Source organism: Neolamprologus brichardi, chromosome 7 (genome assembly GCF_056152115.1).
Source record: "Neolamprologus brichardi isolate AB-2024 chromosome 7, ASM5615211v1, whole genome shotgun sequence".
Classification (NCBI taxonomy): Eukaryota; Metazoa; Chordata; class Actinopteri; order Cichliformes; family Cichlidae; genus Neolamprologus; species Neolamprologus brichardi.
The window spans coordinates 27,755,675-27,775,990 of record NC_142110.1 but is presented as its reverse complement, the minus strand read 5'-3'; the positions used below and the strand labels follow the sequence as shown (position 1 = coordinate 27,775,990).

Genomic DNA, 20,316 nt, shown 5'->3' with positions numbered 1-20,316 from the left:
ACTTAAAATGATGACAGAGGTCAGTAATTTGCACCAGAGGTACACTTCAACTGTGAGAGACAGAATGTGAAAAAAAAAAAAAATCCATGAATTCACATGGTAGGATTTGTAAAGAATTTATTCGTAAATCAGGGTGGAAAATAAGTATTTGGTCAATAACAAAAATACAACTCAATACTTTGTAACATAACCTTTGTTGGCAATAACAGAGGTCAAACGTTTACTATAGGTCTTTACCAGGTTTGCACACACAGTAGCTGGTATTTTGGCCCATTCCTCCATGCAGATCTTCTCAAGAGCAGTGATGTTTTGGGGCTGTCGCCGAGCAACACGGACTTTCAACTCCCGCCACAGATTTTCTATGGGGTTGAGGTCTGGAGACTGGCTAGGCCACTCCAGGACTTTCAAATGCTTCTTACGGAGCCACTCCTTTGTTGCCCGGGCGGTGTGTTTTGGATCATTGTCATGTTGGAAGACCCAGCCTCGTTTCATCTTCAAAGTTCTCACTGATGGAAGGAGGTTTTGGCTCAAAATCTCACGATACTTGGCCCCATTCATTCTGTCCTTAACACGGATCAGTCGTCCTGTCCCCTTGGCAGAAAAACAGCCCCATAGCATGATGTTTCCACCCCCATGCTTCACAGTAGGTATGGTGTTCTTGGGATGCAACTCAGTATTCTTCTTCCTCCAAACACGACGAGTTGAGTTTATACCAAAAAGTTCTACTTTGGTTTCATCTGACCACATGACATTCTCCCAATCCTCTGCTGTATCATCCATGTGCTCTCTGGCAAACTTCAGACGGGCCTGGACATGCACTGGCTTCAGCAGCGGAACACGTCTGGCACTGCGGGATTTGATTCCCTGCCGTTGTAGTGTGTTACTGATGGTGACCTTTGTTACTTTGGTCCCAGCTCTCTGCAGGTCATTCACCAGGTCCCCCCGTGTGGTTCTGGGATCTTTGCTCACCGTTCTCATGATCATTTTGACCCCACGGGATGAGATCTTGCGTGGAGCCCCAGATCGAGGGAGATTATCAGTGGTCTTGTATGTCTTCCATTTTCTGATGATTGCTCCCACAGTTGATTTTTTCACACCAAGCTGCTTGCCTATTGTAGATTCACTCTTCCCAGTCTGGTGCAGGTCTACAATTCTTTTCCTGGTGTCCTTCGAAAGCTCTTTGGTCTTGGCCATGGCAGAGTTTGGAGTCTGACTGGTTGAGGCTGTGGACAGGTGTCTTTTATACAGATGATGAGGTCAAACAGGTGCCATTCATACAGGTAACGAGTGGGGGACAGAAAAGCTTCTTACAGAAGACGTTACAGGTCTGTGAGAGCCAGGGATTTTCCTTGTTTGAGGTGACCAAATACTTATTTTCCACCCTGATTTACGAATAAATTCTTTACAAATCCTACCATGTGAATTCATGGATTTTTTTTCACATTCTGTCTCTCACAGTTGAAGTGTACCTCTGGTGCAAATTACTGACCTCTGTCATCATTTTAAGTGGGGGAACTTGCACAATCGGTGGCTGACTAAATACTTTTTTGCCCCACTGTATGTCACCACCTGCTGCTCTGTCCAGCTCCACGGACCTTGAGGTTGCTTTTTTGTTTTGGTTTTATGAGGACAAAAACATTTTCCAAAACTAATTTGGGAAAAATAATAAACTCGTGTACATGTGGTCATAACCTTGATTCCACTGACGTTAATGTCTTGGAAAGATTTAGGAAAAAGGTTTTGAGAAACACTCAGCAAAAGAAAATATACTTGGAAAATCCAACATTTAAATACAGAAATTTATCACAAAAAAAGGGTGACTCTCTCAGGAAGTAACGGTGAGGGGCCCCAACAATCTGTGTCTATAATCTGTAACAGTGGCTGTTAAAGTATGGCAGGTGACAAAAAAGGTAGATTAAAGTCATCAAAAGTTAAAACCTTGGATAATGTGTAGAGATGATCCAAGTTTTCCTTGTAACATTATAATCTGTACAGAAACTCAAATTTAAAGAGCTCTGCTGTGTTCTGAGATTAAAGTCATTAAAACATTAACATATCTGTAACTGCGTTCACAGGAAGGTAAAAATAGGTCCTGAATGTTCTTTAGAAGTGTGGCTCCTCTCCGTGAGGTTGTAAGGAAAAACATGGACGCTTCCTGTAGGTAAGATTCCTGAAAATCCGTGTTTGGTTAGAGGTGGGCAGCAGTGTTGGTCAAGTTACTTGAAAAAAGTAATCAGTAACTAATTACCGATTACTTCCCCAAAAAGGTAATCCCATTACTTTACTGATTACTTATTTTCAAAAATAATTAATTACTTAGTTACTTAGTTACTTTTTAAAAACACGATTTACAACCTAAATAGGTGATAAAGCGATAGATCTTTCAGCCCAATTCTACTTTTTCTACATAATCCATCATACAAAATGTAATCAAATGGAAAAGTCTCTTTTTAAAACTTGTTTTATTAGTTTTAATCTTTTAACTTTATGCATCACGCAAAAATTTAATTATATGCACCATTCTCTGACTGGAAGAAATTTGTTTAATATTTAAACCTATTTTCTGCACATTCCAGCACATAAATTTTTTTTTTTTGTGTGTGTGTTTACACTCACACTTTCAAATAGATGCAAGTAAAACACAGCAGAAAATAAATAAAATCAAAGACTCAGCGGTCTTGTTGCTCTATTTTCACCTGTAAAGCAGGAGTAGGGTAGGCGGAGGTTTATCCTGGTGCAGGTGTGCCGCAGCGGTCAGTTGGAGAGTTTCTCTGTGAGTTTCCCATTACCTCGTAGCGCACTCGGTGCTTGCTTGGAAGTTTAGGGGTTTTTTCGCTGTAAAAAGAAGTTTTCTTCCCACGCACAACGGACACTAATGTTTTTGTCACTTTTTATGGAATCAAACTTAAAGTAAGGTCAGTACTTCCACGCTTTAAACGCTACACGCTCATACTCTCTCCCGCACTCGATATATGATCCACTGTTGATCTGCACACAGCTGTTGTCACGAACGTCGCACTCGCTTACGTCACTGTCATGAGATATTCTCGCAAAAAAATCACGGTTTTAGTAACGCAGTAACGCAGCGTTCCTACGGGGAAGTAACGGTAATCTAATTACTGTTTTTGCAATAGTAATCCCTTACTTTACTCGTTACCTGAAAAAAGTAATCAGATTACAAGTAACGCGTTACTGCCCATCTCTGGTGGGCAGCATATCGATAGCAACACTGGTGCCAGTATCGGATCCATGCTTTGTTTCTCGAAGTCCAGTACGTATCCCAGCGCCCACCCATACCTACATTGTCTTCTGCAGGTAATGGTCATGGGGGTGGGGCTTAAGCCAATCACTTACATTCACACCTACAGGCATTTAGAATCACCAATTAACCCAACCCCACTGTATCCCACTGAGCTGTGTTAAATGAATGTTTTAATCTTTTTATGAAAGAATAAACGTCAGTCGTTTACAGCCTTTAGCACATTTAAACAACAGACGCTGGCCTTTAAAGACGGGCACATTTACACCCCAGTTCTCCAAAACACAGCATCAATATGTAAGAAAACTGTTAACTAATCATCATGAGTAGTAAAAATCACAATGCTGTTGTTGTTTAGTGTTAATTAAAATGTGTTCAGAATTTGGCAAATGTAAAAGAAAAAAAAGTGACACACTGCTCTCCCCTACATAAGCTGGTTAAAAGTATCAGAACCAGAAATACTGCTCTTAGTTTTCTTGGTATTGGATCAATACCAATGTTTGCAGTGTTGCACAGCACTTCCAGATTCAAAAGCTCAACCAGGAAGCAGCTTCTTCCAGCTGTGAGTCCAGCTCGCTTGTTAAAGACGGAGGAAGACGTGGCAGGGCAGAGACGGAGGCACCCTCCACCTGCAGACACCAGCAGCTTATGTTACAGGACTGATTCCACATTGGAGTAGAAATTAGACCAGAACACAGCTGGCAGGTGTTAAACTGGAATGCAAGTCCACACTGGTTCACATGAACCAGGAATGTGATCCTGATCCCTGCTCCTTCTGGAACCTTTGAGTGGTAGTCAGGCCCCGGGGACACGTTTATCTGAACACCCAGATGAGGACGAAGATGAGTGAGTCAGTCATGAATACTTGAACCTGCTGGACTGAAATCAACCATGATAAACTTGTTCATTACGTTTCCTCCAAACTCAGAGCCGCTGCTGGACCATTACATGAACATCACTCACCAAATATTTCAGAGGTTTGACTTTCTGCCGTTTTAGGTGCAGTCGTGCTCTGGAAGGTGCCCAGTGCTCTCTGAGCAGGTAAGAGTTTCCTGTGTCACCCTGTTCCGACAAAGACCCGGCAGAGGAGCTCGAAGGAAAGACCTTGACTCTAATCTGGGCCTGAACACTGAACACAATCCACACAGCTGAAGGTACTTCAGCTGCATCATGCTGCTTCATGCTGTCAGGTAAAAACCCTGTGATCATGGACAGGAAACCTCATACTAGCTACACTTGACAACAACGGGGAGGAAGAGGTCGATTTAAACAGCAAGAGGCCTCCACCCGAAGCACAATCATGGAGGGTTGAGGGGGTAATGTCATGAGGCCTTAACGTAAGTTAATGAAGCTCTTCCATCACCTGACCTCTGGAGGGCGCCGTAGATCATGGAGAACAAAGATGTGCAGACGTCCTGGTGAGAGATCAAAGACGTCCTGATAGCAGTAAACCTGATTCTGCTAGACTGAAACTGACTTTCACTTTTTCTTTCAAGGGAAAGACCATCTCTGAACCGAGAAGGGGGCCTAAGGGTTAATTTTTCTTACAATGCTGTGATTCCAGCTAACTCTCTGTGAATGTACTCATGACCAATGATCAATGGTGTGAGTACAAGAAAATAATTATTACAATATAATGTTTTAAATTTGCTTAGATCAGAGGAATAGGGAAGGATTTGTCTGTGTTTCAGTTTGTTTTAGCTGTAGGCCTGAGAGTGTGTGTAGTTGTTTAGAGGGAAAGGAATTTATTAACACTGGGGGTCTGCTGTCATAAAAGGAGACAGGAAGCTACAGTTGGGGGTTGCTGATGCTTCTACCTTTAATAGAAACTCATAATTGTTATAACTTAGAAGTAGGTTTGCAGGAGACTCTCCACATGATCTGTAAATGCAGGACAACAAGAGGCCAATGGCCCAGTGGATGCAGAGTGGGGGTCTCAGTGTTTGTAATATGTTAACTCTGTTTTCTATGTTGTGTAGAGGAATTAGGTGTAGCTTGGGTGAGATTACTTTTATGACCGTCAGGAAGTCACGTACGCAGAGACACACACAGTGCTTAAACTGTTACACTCATACATCCACACGCACACATTCACTGGCGTGCACTCACACATAAAACACAGGTACGCGCACACATTCACTTACGTGCACTTACATAGACATACGGATACGCGCACACACAGGCACTCACGTGCTCGTGCATACACACACAAACACAGAGTTTGCAACACACCATGGGGGTTTTATGATGGGGTCACTTCTATAAAGCTGACTGTAACAAACAAAGGAGTGGAAGATCTGCAGAGGGACAACAGCCTTGCTTCTAGAAGATGCATGCTTAAATGAAGATGAATAAAGGTTTTGTGAAAATGACTACTGAGTCCGGTGCCGTCTCTGGATGCCTCGAGGAATAAAAAAGAACCGGGGTGAAACTGATTTTGTAACAATGGTCATGACAATTTGCATATGAATGACCATAAACTGACCTCATATTGTTAGTGTGCTAGTTTCAGTCATTATGCAGATGTACTGTTTATAAGGTTGGAAATCTGCAGTTAGCTGAGACTGAAGAAGGATGATGATGAAACATTTCTCCCACTGATATGGCATGTAGATTCAAGATTTAAGGTCTTTATTGTCAGTACAACAATATACACAATATACAGCATACCAAAATGCCGTTTCACCCCAAGCCCCCCAGTTCATTATAATTATGTAAGAAGTATATCTCGAAGAGATATAAAACCATAAATTACAAATAAAAATAACTCTAAGTTGAGGTAAAATTAGGAGCTAAAAAGGTACTATTACGAACTATATCTATGAACAATACACAAAGACAGGACAGAGACAATACAAAGTTATGTTCAGGATATTGTAGACAAGACAGGACGAAGATATGTAGTAGATTTGTGGAAGTTTGTGTTGTTTTTGAGTCTTTTGTTGAGTATTGTATCAAGAAATAACCCCAGATACTTTCTAAGATTAAAGATTTCATAAAAAAAAAATTAAAAGTAAATAAAAGTAAAAATCAGTTAAAAAAAACCTGACTCTGTCCCAGTGATTTATGGCAGTTTATGCACATTTCCAAAAACAATAAACTGTCAGTTCAGTGTAAGAATACAGAAAAATTTTTTGTCTTAGATGATAAAACTGTTAAAAATTAAACCATTGTTTATCAGTCAGTGATTAAAAAAACCCTTAAAATTTGAATTAAAGTTTATATTAAAGTTTAATTTAAAGTTTATAATATCATAAATCTCTGAGGAAAGATGATAATTTGTACTGAGATTTTCATTTCTGCTAATCTCAGATTACAGTGAAACACATCTAATCTGCTATTCTCATCTCACACATCAAAGGCACTCAGCTCACACCTTTCATGTGGGAGCTGAACTGCTCACAGGCCAAAGGACACATCTTGACCTTTGACCTGCAGGTGTTGCTGATTCCTAGCAGTGTGCTGGGCCACGTCATTGCTGTCAAACTGCTGGATTTATGGTCTGCAGGCGAGTGTTGACTCATTGTGAAACTCAAACAGCTGAGGGCATCGTGACCAGCGTTACCTGCAGGAAAGGAAAAAACATAGTTGTGCAACACCTGTGCAGGGCAGTCCACCACACTGTCAGGTGTGCCAGAAGGCGGAGTTGAACCTTCACACCTGCTGCAGGTGGAGAGCTAACAGATGCGTGATGGATGCCAGAGCAGGGAGTAACCGGGCTGTGGTAGTGTCCGTGGCCCAGTTTGACCCCGGCGTGAGTCTGGGGGACAGGGCCGGAGCCCAGAAAGACGCCAAGAGGCTCCACGGCACCCTCAGCAGGCGAGGCTTCGAGGTGGAGCTGCACAGCGACCTGAGCGGTGACGAAATCTACGAGCTGTTTGTGCAAGGTAACATTTCCATGGAAGCATCATGTGTGGTTTGAAGGATAAATCACCTGCAGCGGGCATGGGCTCATGTACAGGTTGGCGTGAACACGTCCAGCCTCACTCATCTCACAGGTAACCAGGTGCTGCTGATCAGCAGGTGAGAACACCTGTGTAAATGCAGAGCTCTGAGCAGGTCTGCAGCTTTCACACGCACGAACTTCCCAGCAAAGTCATCTCAGTCAGATGCTTATTGGCCCTGAATGCCTCGGTTATCAGGTCAAAGGTTAAAGTTCACGGCAGCAGTGGTCTAAAGGAGAAAGCCTCTTTTCTCTGTGACAGCGCAGCTTAGGTGTGCAAACCTGCATCTGACTCTGGAACAGCGAGCTCTGGACATTTATTTATTGCTCTATGGATTTATGGATTTATTGACTTTCAGCTCTGAGCACCATGAGACGAGTGCTGGTTAGCTCTAATACATTAAAGAAAGAAGAAGAATATACTGATGGATGCTTCCATGTTGTTTACAATACCACTATTCATTTACTCTCACATTCACACAGGAGGCAGCTACAGTTGTAGCCACAGCTGCCCTGGGGTGGACTGACAGAAGCGAGGCTGCCATATCGCGCCATCGGCCCCTCTGGCCAACACCAGTAGGCGGTAGGGTAAAGTGTCTTGCCCAAGCAAGACACTTTACAGAGAGCCCAGGGATCGAACTGGCGACCTTCCGGTTACAGATGCGATTCCCAACCCCCTGAGCCACGGTCGCCCAAAGACCCAAACAGCTGCAGGCCGGAGGGCAAATTGATTGATCAGCTGACTGTAGAGTGTCTGTCAGCAGCTCCAGGCTAGAACCTGCTTCTCACAGGACAGGCGAGGTGGGTCCTTTATTCGCTCCAACATCAAAACAAAAGTTCATCGTAAGTTTATCTTAGCTGAACGATCACATGACTGACTACTGGTCATGTAGCCCAGGTGTGTTGGCTCATTTAGCAATTTCCCATGTGGGATCAATAAAGTATCTAATCACTGATCTTACAGTAGCACCAGCTCTGTATTTGGTGCTGTATCTTTATAATCTTCAGAGCTCTTTCACCACTTATAATGTTTGCTTTGTGCAGAGTCACATCATGCATGCCTTAACCAGTAACCACCATCGTGATGCCGGTCAACTCAGGGAAAACAGAGAAAGCCTGGCTATGCTGGGCTGCTTTTGCACTTCACTTAGCTGAGGTGAAGCTAGCAGATAGCTAGCAGCAACAGCCGCCTGTGTCACCATCCACCTGTTTGTCAAAGAGGCCACGGCCCTAATAATGCACACTTTAAGCCTCAATCCAGTTTAAACAGGTATGGGTTAAGAAATTATGCAGAGAGACCAAACAGATTGTTTATCAGGCTGTAAAGATGTTTACTAGTTTTAACATGGAAGAACATAGGGACAGACTCCCTGCTGCCTCTGCTGGATGTCAGAGAAACTGCAGTGTAACACCTATTTAATTACTAACAACTTATTAGATGGTAATAAAAAATAAAGACAGGCTGGCTTTTGCTTCAGTGTTCCTGTTTCTCATGAGTAACCACTCTGCAAACGAGGCGCATGTGCATTGAGCACGTGCATACCTGCTGCCATGTATCCAGTGTTATGGCTGCTGTGAGAATGCTGACTGAAGGTCACTGACAGCCAGTTGGTCAAGTTACTTGAAAAAAGAAATCAGTGACTAATTACTGGTTACTTCCCGAAAAAAGTAATCCTGTTACTTCAATGATTACTTATTTTCAAAAGTAATTAGTTACTTAGTTACTTTTAAAAACATGATTTATCCCCTAAATAGGTGATAAAGCATTAGATCTTTCAGCCCAATTCTACTTTTTCTACATAATCCATCATATAAAATGTAATCAAATGAAAAATTATCTTTTTAAAACTTTTTTTATTAGTTTTAATCTTTTAACTTTATGCATCAAGCAAACATTAAATTATATGCAACATTCTCTGACTGGAAGAAATTTGTTTAACATTTAAACCTATTTTCTGCACATTCCAGCACATAAAATAAAATCGTTTTTTTGTGTTTACACTCACTCTTTCAAATAGATGCACATGCACGTAAAACACAGCAGAAAATAAATAAAATCAAAGTCTCAGCGGTCCTGTTGCTCTATTTTAACCTATATAGCAGAAGTAGGGCAGGCGGAGGTTTGCCCTGGTGCAGGTGTGCCACAGCGGTCAGTGGAAGGATCTGGGAGTTTCTCTGTGAATTAAACATTCCAGCAGCAGAGTATTTGGTGCTTGCTCGGACGTTTAGGGGTTTTTTTGCTGAAAAGAAGTTTTCTTCCCACGCACAGCGGACGCTGATGTTTTTGTCACTTTTTACGGAATCAAACTCAAAGTAAGGTCAGTACTTCCACGCTTTAAACGCTGCAGGGTCATACTCTCTCCTGCACTTGTTATATTATCCATTGTTGATCTGCACACAGCTGTTGCCACGAACGTTGCACTCGCTTACGTCACTATCATGAGACACTCTTGCAAATAAATCACGGTTTTATTAACACAGTAACCAGGGGCGATTTTAGCCCATTTTTGGGGGTGCTTCAGCACTATGTTTCTTTTTAGCTGAAAAACATTACACCCAGGTAACCAGGGTGTAAAAAAACTTGTTTTCCAACGATGTTTGCTACCCTACAATTCGTCCTACACTGCAGTAAAATCAGCGACATTTGAAAACCTAAAACTTAAAATTGTCCGTAGCCCACTGTTGTTACCACTGTCGTGTTTGAAATGGATACTAACTAGCTAACTGACCGAATGCCCATTAACCTTATAACTCCTGTTGTGTGTGTGTGTGTGTGTGTGTGTGTGTGTGTGTGTGTGTGTGTGTGTGTGTGTGTGTGTGTGTGTGTGTGTGTGTGTGTGTGAATGGGTGGATGACTGGATGTGTAAAGCGCTATACAAATACAAGCCATTGACCATTTTTTTTGTACAGAGAGACAGCCAGGTTCATAATGGATATAAGGAAGTAAGGAAGGAGCCACATTCAGGTAAAAGTGTAAAATCAAACGATCTGTCAATGAAGAATAATGTTGGATCAGTGTTTCAATATTTATATCTTTTATTAGATGTTCATGTGGTTTGGTTATTTGCCTTTTGGTTGAAAGTACACTGAGAGAGGACTTTTTGTTAGTGATCTTAATAGTATTTTTTCATATTAATGTAATTTATCATCTAATTGAATACAATCTATTTGTGTATGATTGTCAGTCCAAAGAGGGAGAGAGAGAAGAGGGGGACATGAGGTCAAGGTCAGGAAGAACCAGGTAAGAAAACAGACAGGGAACAGTGACAGGCACAACAGAAACTGTTAAACTGACAAAGAGAAAAAAAAAAACACAACTTATTTTACTCACACAATCTGGAAGTTGTGTCCTCCCTATATTAAAGCTGCTATACAGAATCTGCAAAACAAACTGGGTTGAAACATTTTTGACCCTCTTTAACAACATTCCAACATAACATTATAATTGATTGGGGAGATTAAAATTAATGATATATTTTCATGTGGTTCAGCCACAACTCTACTAAAACCTCAGCCAGTAATAGGTAGGCCGACTTTTGGACCGTCCAGTTGTCTGTATGACTGCCACAGTACGTACGTCACATTTGCGCACTAACAGAAAGTGCCAAACAGCCCTGGTGGAGTGAGGAGCTGTAAAGAGAAGCAGAGTGCTCTGTTTCTAAAAATGTTAAACTTTTTACAGTGTGTACCACCTGATAAAAATGTTGAGCTCTCCCAAGTACCACTAAGCATGAAACTCATAAATCTTACAACACAAAATTAGTATTATTAAATTAGATTTTTATTTGTAATAATTTATTCTGTTTTGGGAGTGTTTTTTTTTATGTATCTGTATTATATTATACATACACATTAAAAGTGAATCTCTGTCCAAAAAATGCACTCAGTTTACTTTTTACTATGAGCATCATTCATTATTCTCCCCCAGTAATTAAGGTTAGGATATGTATATGTTTTTATTCCAATCCATTCTTCTTTTGCAGCATTTAAATAACCTTGATCAGATTTGATGGTTTTGTTACAGACTTTTCAAAAAAGTGTTTTGCTTTACTTTCATAAATATGGGGATTAAATTGTGTTAAAATGTACAAAACAGTGATGTGATGTTTTGAGACGAGGACCCAGGCACAGAGAGACTTGATGAATTTAAGAATCTTATGATTTATCTTGCCTGGCTGGGCAGCTCTCTGGGTGCTCAGCACCCCCAAAGCTCTGATCCTAGAATCGCCCCTGGCAGTAACGCAGCGTGCTTATGGGAAAGTAACAGTAATCTAATTACCTTTTTTGCAATAGTAATCCCTTACTTTACTCGTTACTCGAAAAAGTAATCGGATTACAGTAACTCGTTACTGCCCATCTCTGCTGACGGCACAACTGTTTGTGTCTGTTCTGCAGAGAGCAGGCGGCCCGTGAAGGACTGCTTCCTGGCTGTCTTGTCGTCTCACGGGGAGGAGGACTGCGTGTTTGGAGCCGACGGGAAACCCGTCCGGCTGTCTCGGATCTTCGCATATTTTGACAATGAGTGCATGGAGAATAAGGCCAAAGTGTTCCTCATACAGGTAGGTGGCAGAAGGGCGAGGACAACATGAGTTTAGGTCGTGTCGAGGGAATCAAATGATCTGTTTCCTTCTGTGATGCTGAGGTCATCCTCTTGATGCTGTCTCTGCAGGCGTGTCGCGGAGACGCTCTGGATGATGGAGTGGAGGTGGACTCGGCCGGTGACGCCACCGACTGCAGCTTCTCCCTCCACCTCTCGGTTCCTGTAGATACAGCTGTGATGTATGCCACGCCCCCAGGTAAACACCAAGCCTTCAACAGACCACCACCACTACCCTCTAAACCTCCTCAGCGGCCACTCAGACCTCCTAAACTACCCTTCAAACCTCCCGACAGGCAGCATAACCATTTTATCCATCCCTAGAACCTCCACAGTTACCATGAAACATAGAACATAAACCATCTTTATGACAACTACAACACTTGTAATATGATCACATCTCTTCATGGACTTTTAAGACCTACCAAAGGACTTCTAAACCTCCTTAGTAACCAGAGAAATCTTCTATACTACCCATTAACCTCCTCTATGACTACTGAAATCATTTTAACTGTTCATGGAATCTCCTCACCTGCCACAAACGTGCCCAACTACCTGTAGACCCTCCCCAATTACTGCAGACCTCTAACTTCCTCTGAGGCCTTTCCAGCTGATCCTGGAGAACCTCCTTCATGACGCCTTCATAACTGTTCATGGAATCTCCTCACCTGCCACAAAAGTGCCCACCTCCTCAATGACTACTAAAATCTGTCAAACAAACTCTCAGAGCATCAACATCCCATAAAACTGTGTCTATGACAACTAAAACAAACCTCACCAGCAACTGTTCCACCCTACCAAATCATCTCTGGAACAATCAAATAACCAAATGTACCTGCAGAACCTCCTCAGTGACATCTAAAACCATTTTGAACATTTCTTCATACCTGTCCAGTGACCTTTGATGATCTTGACTATTTGGTCTGTTCTATGAAACTCCTCAGTTACCACTAAAACACCTGTAGGAGATTTTATAATATATTTTATAATAGGATTTATAATAGGATCTCTTGAATAAACCTCAAACCACCTGACATGTAAAATCCTCTAAAGAATCTGTTGAACCTTTTTTGTGATCATAAAATCTCTCCAGTGACTGCTACAGCATCCTAAAGACCCTTCAAATATTTTATTGATAACTGAAACCTCGTGAACTACGCTTAGAGGCTCCACAATGACTACAAAGCCCTTGAACCTTGTAATGACCACTGCACATTCCTAACTGAATCTAGGTGACCTTCTTCATCCTAAATATTAAGTTCACTTTTCAAACAGCTGTTTAAATCTCTCTGGCCATAACTAGCCTACCAGAGGACCTTGAACCTTCTCACTGACCAGTTTAATCTCCTCAAGGCTCCCTTTCTCCAGGATCCCTTAAACTTAAAATACCAGTGCAACTTCCTCAGTGAGTCCTACAACTTTGTGAGGACCTCTAGAACCTTTTCCTGACAACTGAAGTAGTAATTTTAGTAGTGTTGTCCAAACCCTACAGAACCTTCTCTGAAAACTATAACACCTTTGAAGAGACCATAGAACCTCTTCGTTTTTGACACCTGGTGGTGACATTTGTCTGAATCAATAATCTGCAGATTTTTCACCATGGTCCAGAGACCAGTATCTCTGTTTACCTCCTCCTCTCTCCATCAGGTTACGGAGCCTTCATGAGCCCGCTTGGATCCGTCTTCCTGCAGACGTTCTGCACTTTGTTGGAGGACGAGGCCCATCAGAACCTGGAGCTGACTCGCCTGATGACCCGCCTCTCCCACAGGGTGGCCTACAACTTCCAGGCCAAAGGTCGTGAGCTGGGCGGGAAGAAAGAGATGCCGTGCTTCCTGACACGACTGACCAGAGAGGTGTTCCTGTCCTCAGAGTCAGAGAGAGAAGATCTCTGATCCTGGGAAAGGTTTTCCTAAAGTTCTTGAAGATGTTGTGTCACCATTTCTTGAGAAGTTTCACAAACTTCTGCTGTTCATTGATCCACTTTAATGCGACTGCAATAAACTGGAGCTTATTTTCTCATTTATGAAGGTTATTTCTTCACTTATTCACTCATTATCCACATAGTCACAAATTTTTATATCTGCATTTATTTTTCCTTTGATAAATACATCTGAATATGAACAAATAACTACCTGAGTATCAGAAATTAACAGCAGGTAGTTTTTAATAATAAAAAACAGTAATTTGGAGTAGGTGCAGAAATCTTTTATAGTGCTTATTAATTTCTACTCCTGTATTGAGACATTACAAATAAATCTTGAATTGTTGGTTGAAGAAAAAGATTATTCCTAAACTAAAGTGTCGGTCTGAAGAACACCGTCACATGTTTAACAATAAAATGTAAGATTTACTGCATATGTGAGTCTAACAGGTCAGTATAAACAGTAATTTAAAAGTTTTAACCTCTTCATCAGCAGTGTGAAGGTACAGCTGTGGATGAGTCACATGTTTAAGCATTTAAACCAGAAACCAGGCGAGGGTTTGAACTTTACATCTGTTAACAGGTGACCAATCAACCTGCAGGGTCAGGCTGGATTTACATTTCACATATTTTGTCCTCTTACAGGAGTTGTGGGAATCTTAGGTGGAGATGTTTCTGAGTCATCTCCTTGACTCAGCAGGTGTGTGTTCATACAGAGACACGTGTGAGAGTACCTGAACGGATCACATAAAGTCAGTCTGTCTGGGTTTGAGTACTTCCTGTCTGGACATGAACCAGAACTTACAGAGTCCACACCTGTTATCACTGAATGTGTAATAAAGAATATCATGTGACCTGGAATGAGCAGTCAGCAGGTCGGGAAGTTTACGCTCACAGAGGTGTGGGAGCGGTTTTGTCCTGAGGCCTTCCTTCATCTACTTTCAGTTTAGTGCAACACAATTATGATTCATGTCTGACACACAGCACGACATTTCCCAGAACTCAGCTGTTTCACTTCCCCACAACTGCTCCATCACATCACTACACCCTCTTCATTCACAGCTTAGACACGTTACATGGATATTCAGTGGTGCTCTAGAAGCCAAATAGTTCCAGTGTTACATTCACAAAGGTAAAAAAAACAGAAGCTCCCGTCACAAACTGAGTTTATTCTGACCACATGATTAAACTCTGAAGGCTGAAACAAACATCACCCTCCTCGTTCTCTAACGTCACAAGCTTGGAAAGACAGAGCAAGTTCACAGACCTCTCCACAAAATCATCTGCAGGTCAGTGCAGAGCTACAGACGGCAGATCAAACTCTGATGCTTTTCAGCTGTTGATGCTTTTCAGCTGTCCTGACCTGTTTCTGCTTCACAGAGTCCAGATGTTTTCAGATGTCAGAAAGAGCTTCCCTGACCTGCAGATATATTCAGTATTAATGAGCCTCACAGAAGTTACCCCTGCATCTCACCAACCGCTCTGTAAAAAAGAACGTGCAGGGTTTCCAGCTCAGACTCCAGTGTGTTTACGATGTTGATGTCTGCATCGTCCTATAAACACGTTTACCTGGTCTGGATTTACGCCTGTTACTGACAGACGTTCAGGAAATAGACCAAGCAGACCCGTGACTGTATCAAACATTGTGTATTTGCAGATAAATAATGAAGTGCATACATATATGCATACATACATATGTACAGGACATGCTAAACATTTTCTTCACACAGTTTTAGAACGACGCCACACAAAAACAAGATCATTTCCATTCCTCCATGTGCTCTGCCGTGATTTGGTCTAACTAATGGAAGGTGTCCGTGTTCTGGTGCTCTCAGTACCAACCAGTAACGTGGCTGAGATTCCCTCTGCTTTTCCGGCTCTCTCCGGCTCCGAGAACAGGAACACCTCTCTGGTCAGTCGTGTCAGGAAGCACGGCATCTCTTTCTTTCCGCCCAGCTCACGACCTTTGGCCTGGAAGGTGTAGGCCACCCTGTGGGAAAGGCGGGTCATCAGACGAGTCAGCTCCAGGTTCTGATGGGCCTCGTCCTCCAACAAAGTGCAGAACGTCTGCAGGAAGACGGATCCAAGCGGGCTCATGAAGGCTCCGTAACCTGATGGAGAGAGGAGGAGGTAAACAGAGAAATCTGAAATGGTTAAACACGTACAACCTCTGAAGAATTCTGAGAGCTCCTGAGGACATAACTGAGGTTTTTTTTTTTTAATGTGTTTGTGCGTCATGAAGGAGGTTCTCCAGGATCAGCTGGAAAGGTATACGGGCCTCAGAGAAAGTTAGAGGTCTGCAGTAATTGGGGAGGGTCTACAGGTAGTTGGGCACGTTTGTGGCAGGTGAGGAGATTCCATGAACAGTTAAAATGATTTCAGTAGTCATAGAGGAGGTTAATGGGTAGTATAGAAGATTTCTCTGGTTACTAAGGAGGTTTAGAAGTCCTTTGGTAGGTCTTAAAAGTCCATGAAGAGATGTGATCATATTACAAGTGTTGTAGTTGTCATAAAGATGGTTTACGTTCTATGTTTCATTAACTGTGGAGGTTCTAGGGATGGATAAAATGGTTATGCTGCCTGTCGGGAGGTTTGAAGGGTAGTTTAGGAGGTCTGAGTGGCCGCTGAGGAGGTTTAGAGGGTAGTGGTGGTGGTCTGTTGAAGGCTTGGTGTTTACCTGGGGGCGTGGCATACATCACAGCTGTATCTACAGGAACCGAGAGGTGGAGGGAGAAGCTGCAGTCGGTGGCGTCACCGGCCGAGTCCACCTCCACTCCATCATCCAGAGCGTCTCCGCGACACGCCTGCAGAGACAGCATCAAGAGGATGACCTCAGCATCACAGAAGGAAACAGATCATTTGATTCCCTCGACACGACCTAAACTCATGTTGTCCTCGCCCTTCTGCCACCTACCTGTATGAGGAACACTTTGGCCTTATTCTCCATGCACTCATTGTCAAAATATGCGAAGATCCGAGACAGCCGGACGGGTTTCCCGTCGGCTCCAAACACGCAGTCCTCCTCCCCGTGAGACGACAAGACAGCCAGGAAGCAGTCCTTCACGGGCCGCCTGCTCTCTGCAGAACAGACACAAACAGACAGTAGTGCTGTCAGTGACCCTCAGTCAGCATTCTCACAGCAGCCATAACACTGGATACATGGCAGCAGGTATGCCAGCCTGTGTTTACGTTCACATGCAGAAGATTCAAACTAATGAAACTTTATGTACACTATGCTCACTGCTGTCGTACTTATTTTAAAAGAGTGTGACCTATGTTTGATCTATGAGTGGAAATCAGTTGTAACAGTGTTTAATCACCATCTCTCTAAAACACACACGTATAATCACATCCTCACATGTTATATAATTACAAATGTGTCAGCCAGCGCTGGCATGTCACCAATGAGTGTCAGGGCAGTGTAAGCCTCACCTTTACCTGTAAATAGAACAGAGGTGTGTCTGTGTGTGTGGACACACACAGACACACACACACAGACTGTAATGTTAAAGCTGTGTGTCTGTCAGGGAGATGGAGCTGCAAATGTTTCCTTAACTGGGCTCACAGACGTAGCCCCTGTTGTGGGCACTGATGCCCCGCCCCCTCTGAGTTTCTGTGACATCAGCTGTTTTTTTAAATGAATGAGCTCTTGGCTGAAAGCTCTCTCAATTTAAATATTTTGTCTCTGTGCTGTGTTTAAATAAAGTTTGAATGGTTTGCGTCCTGTTTTAATTGTTGGAAGCGGGCTTTTCGGTGTGATGTGATTGGTTACCTTTCTCAAACAGCTCGTAGATTTCGGCGCCGCTCAGGTCGCTGTGCAACTCCACCTTAAAGCCTCGCCTGCTGAGGGTACTGTGGAGCCTCTTGGCATCCCTCTTGGCTCCGGCCCTGTTCCCCATTTTCACCCCGGGGTAAAACTCGGCCACGGACACCACCACTGCCCGGTTCACCTCAGCCTTCCCACCCGCTGGTCGTCTCTGCTGGGACATGGTGATGTAGCTGAGGTCCGCTGAGCTCTGTCTCTGTGAGTGTCTGTCAGATTTAAGCTCCTGGCTCTGCACTGAAAGTACTTTAAGAGCCCCTGAGCTGTAAAGGTGTGACCACACCTCTTTACCTTACCTGGAACTTCCTCTGCTGCCTTATCAGCCTTATGTGCTCAAGTCTTACACAACTTTTCTCGCTGTGCCAGAAATCCAGCTGTGTTCCACTCACTCAAGGAGTTTTTAAAGCCTTTTATGGTTTTTGATTTTAATAAAAACACTTTACTAAAAATGTGAAGTTTGTGTTTGTCATCTTTACAAATAAAGTTTGTTTCACTCCAAGCAAGACTTTTGCCACCTCTGTGAGTAAAAACCTAAATAAAAGTGAGTGTTTCCACTTTATTCTGCCTTATTCTACTTCACTGGCTGTGGGGCTTGTTTGGTCCTCTGAATCTTTCAGTGTTCCTGAAAACTCCAGACAGATGGTTTAAGATCAGCTGCTCCAAAGGCCACCAGGAAAAAATAGGATTTAACAGGATGACAAACAGACTGTAAATAAAAGCTGACTGCGGCTAGCACAATGTAAAACACTCATTTCTGAAGCCCCACCGTTAGCATCTTGGTGCCCACCGTGTTTGGTTTTATTTCCAGAGTTTGATCTCGAGTGTGGGTAAAATTCTGAAATCTGTCTCATTAAACGGGAGCTCAGACTTCTGTTAGTACAGGAACCTCACAGCGGACATTAGGGCTGTTCGATATAACAATATATATCGGATGACGATATGAAAATCTGTAACATTTCACATTACACTATCGTTTGTGTCGTGGTGTTGCAAAATAAACAATTTAAGGGAATATTTTTTCATCGTTTTGATGGTCCCTGTAGTGGTTATATTAAGTTCTCTCTTTCTCTTATATTTAAAATAACCACACTACGCGACTGTTTTTATGCGTTGTCGTAACGCAACAATTATGGTAAACCCATCGTGTGGCTCCACCTTTGCCTTGTTTATTTTCCACATAAATCTTTCACAATGAAGCTGAAGATCCTGTTGAGATTTTCAAAATAAACTGAAATGATGACAAACAGAAGGACCATTCAAAACAAATCGAGGACCTTATTTCTAAGCGAGGGGCTCTCTCTGTAGCATTGACATGGTTTGGTTATGAAAAGTCTGACACGGACCAGAAAACTGTACTCTGCAAATTATGCATGGAACCAGTCCCCACCTCAGACTCAAACATGGCAAACCTCTTCTACCACCTACGTGTTACGGCGAGTGAGATGAGCTGTGTGGGGAAAAATAAAGGAGGATCCAATTGCAGGCACTCATGAAGATGTGAAGGTAGTTTATTGAAACACAAAGCGCAGGGGAAAAAATGGCAAACAGAGATTAAGCTAAACTATACTGGAAACAACTAAACTACTGAACATGAAGGAGGATTGGTAGAGGTAAATGACGATGGACAGCAGGGAGAACACACAGATGAAACACGGTGGATACACAGGCGGACCAGCAACTACTACAACAGAAGACACGACTTAAATACACTCAGAGAAACACAGGGAGATTACACACAGGTGGGGGACACAGCTGGAAGTAATTAACGAGACGAGACGTTTGCGCTGTGCTGTCTGCTGTAGTCACACTCATGAATTAATCTGTCAGCTGCTCGTAAACTTTGATCACAGGTCACACGCCTGACCTATCAGCATCTCACGGCTCAGAGGAAACCTGCTTTTCCTGCCGCACACGGGAACAAGGTGTCCATAAAAACTAACACGTAAACAAATCAAAACATTCCAGGAATCCTTGAACACGCTCACATATGTGCACCCGTCTTTATTTCATTTTAATTCATCAGACTTCATCCCAAAGGAAATTCTCGATGAGGTCGGCTGCTCCCACACACAACAGAAAAAAACATTAATTCAGTAGAAAAAACAAGAAGTTGATCATTTATAAATACAAAATGTAGTCCTTACTAATAATTACAAAAGTAGACATTTGCATATCCCCCCAAAATATTTAAGTAAAAAATTATTTATTGTTTAATTTCTGTAGATATTCACTCTATGTCTTCTTCTTCCTTCTTTCTCTCTGTATGTCTTTCTTTTAATTCCCGCCTTGATTTCCAAACTGATCCTCTGTGGGAATCTCATCCTCCACCATCCACACATCTAATTTGATTGACCCCTCCATCATGGCCTCAATCTATTTATCTATTCCTCACTATTTAATTAGATCACTCATTCCTAAAGTCAAGAGTGCTGCTGTCCCACACATTTATGACCCAATCAAAGATCTTAATTCTGTCACAGTGATTACACATTTTTTATTTAAAATGACATAAAAATCACACGCTGCTGGTGATAAAAGATTAATACTACAATGACTTTCAGTTATTACTGCAGCCCACCTGCAGCACCTTTGGTCCACACTCTGGGAATCCTTAGATATTTAAATGTATCAATTTAACCATCTATTTGTTATTTTTATTTTATTTAAATATTTGTTTCAGGCAAAATAAATCAAACAGAAAGGATTGATGGAGGCAGATGATCCACTGTGGCACCACCTAAAGGAAGCAGTTGGAAGAAGAAGAAAAAAATTC

At 42.4% G+C, this 20,316-nt stretch overlaps 2 protein-coding genes across 2 annotated transcripts; one reads left to right on the top strand and one right to left on the bottom strand.

The window, feature by feature from the left end:
* The first annotated feature begins 6,950 nt into the window (after window positions 1-6,950).
* Window positions 6,951-13,813, top strand: LOC102800224 (caspase-7-like). The gene is made up of 4 exons (XM_087844418.1): window positions 6,951-7,146; window positions 11,598-11,761; window positions 11,872-11,998; window positions 13,447-13,813. Exons 1-4 carry the CDS (start codon window positions 6,951-6,953, stop codon window positions 13,689-13,691), a joined length of 732 nt encoding a protein of 243 aa, XP_087700544.1. The 3' UTR covers window positions 13,692-13,813.
* A 1,632-nt stretch (window positions 13,814-15,445) lies between these two features.
* Window positions 15,446-17,709, bottom strand: LOC148102039 (caspase-3-like). The gene is made up of 4 exons (XM_087843413.1): window positions 17,493-17,709; window positions 16,635-16,798; window positions 16,398-16,524; window positions 15,446-15,831 (listed from the first exon to the last, which is right to left on the bottom strand). Exons 1-4 carry the CDS (start codon window positions 17,707-17,709, stop codon window positions 15,518-15,520), a joined length of 822 nt encoding a protein of 273 aa, XP_087699539.1. The 3' UTR covers window positions 15,446-15,517.
* Between the last annotated feature and the right edge of the window lie 2,607 nt (window positions 17,710-20,316).

Excerpts from the sequence above, each read along its gene's own strand:
- LOC148102039 (XM_087843413.1), bottom strand. The coding sequence starts at position 17,709 with ATGTCCCAGCAGAGACGACCAGCGGGTGGGAAGGCTGAGGTGAACCGG. Across the intron at positions 16,525-16,634 it reads CCAAAGTGTTCCTCATACAG|GCGTGTCGCGGAGACGCTCT; the intron begins GTAGGTGGCAGA and ends CTGTCTCTGCAG. Across the intron at positions 15,832-16,397 it reads GATGTATGCCACGCCCCCAG|GTTACGGAGCCTTCATGAGC; the intron begins GTAAACACCAAG and ends TCTCTCCATCAG.
- LOC102800224 (XM_087844418.1), top strand. The coding sequence starts at position 6,951 with ATGGATGCCAGAGCAGGGAGTAACCGGGCTGTGGTAGTGTCCGTGGCC. Across the intron at positions 11,762-11,871 it reads CCAAAGTGTTCCTCATACAG|GCGTGTCGCGGAGACGCTCT; the intron begins GTAGGTGGCAGA and ends CTGTCTCTGCAG. Across the intron at positions 11,999-13,446 it reads GATGTATGCCACGCCCCCAG|GTTACGGAGCCTTCATGAGC; the intron begins GTAAACACCAAG and ends TCTCTCCATCAG.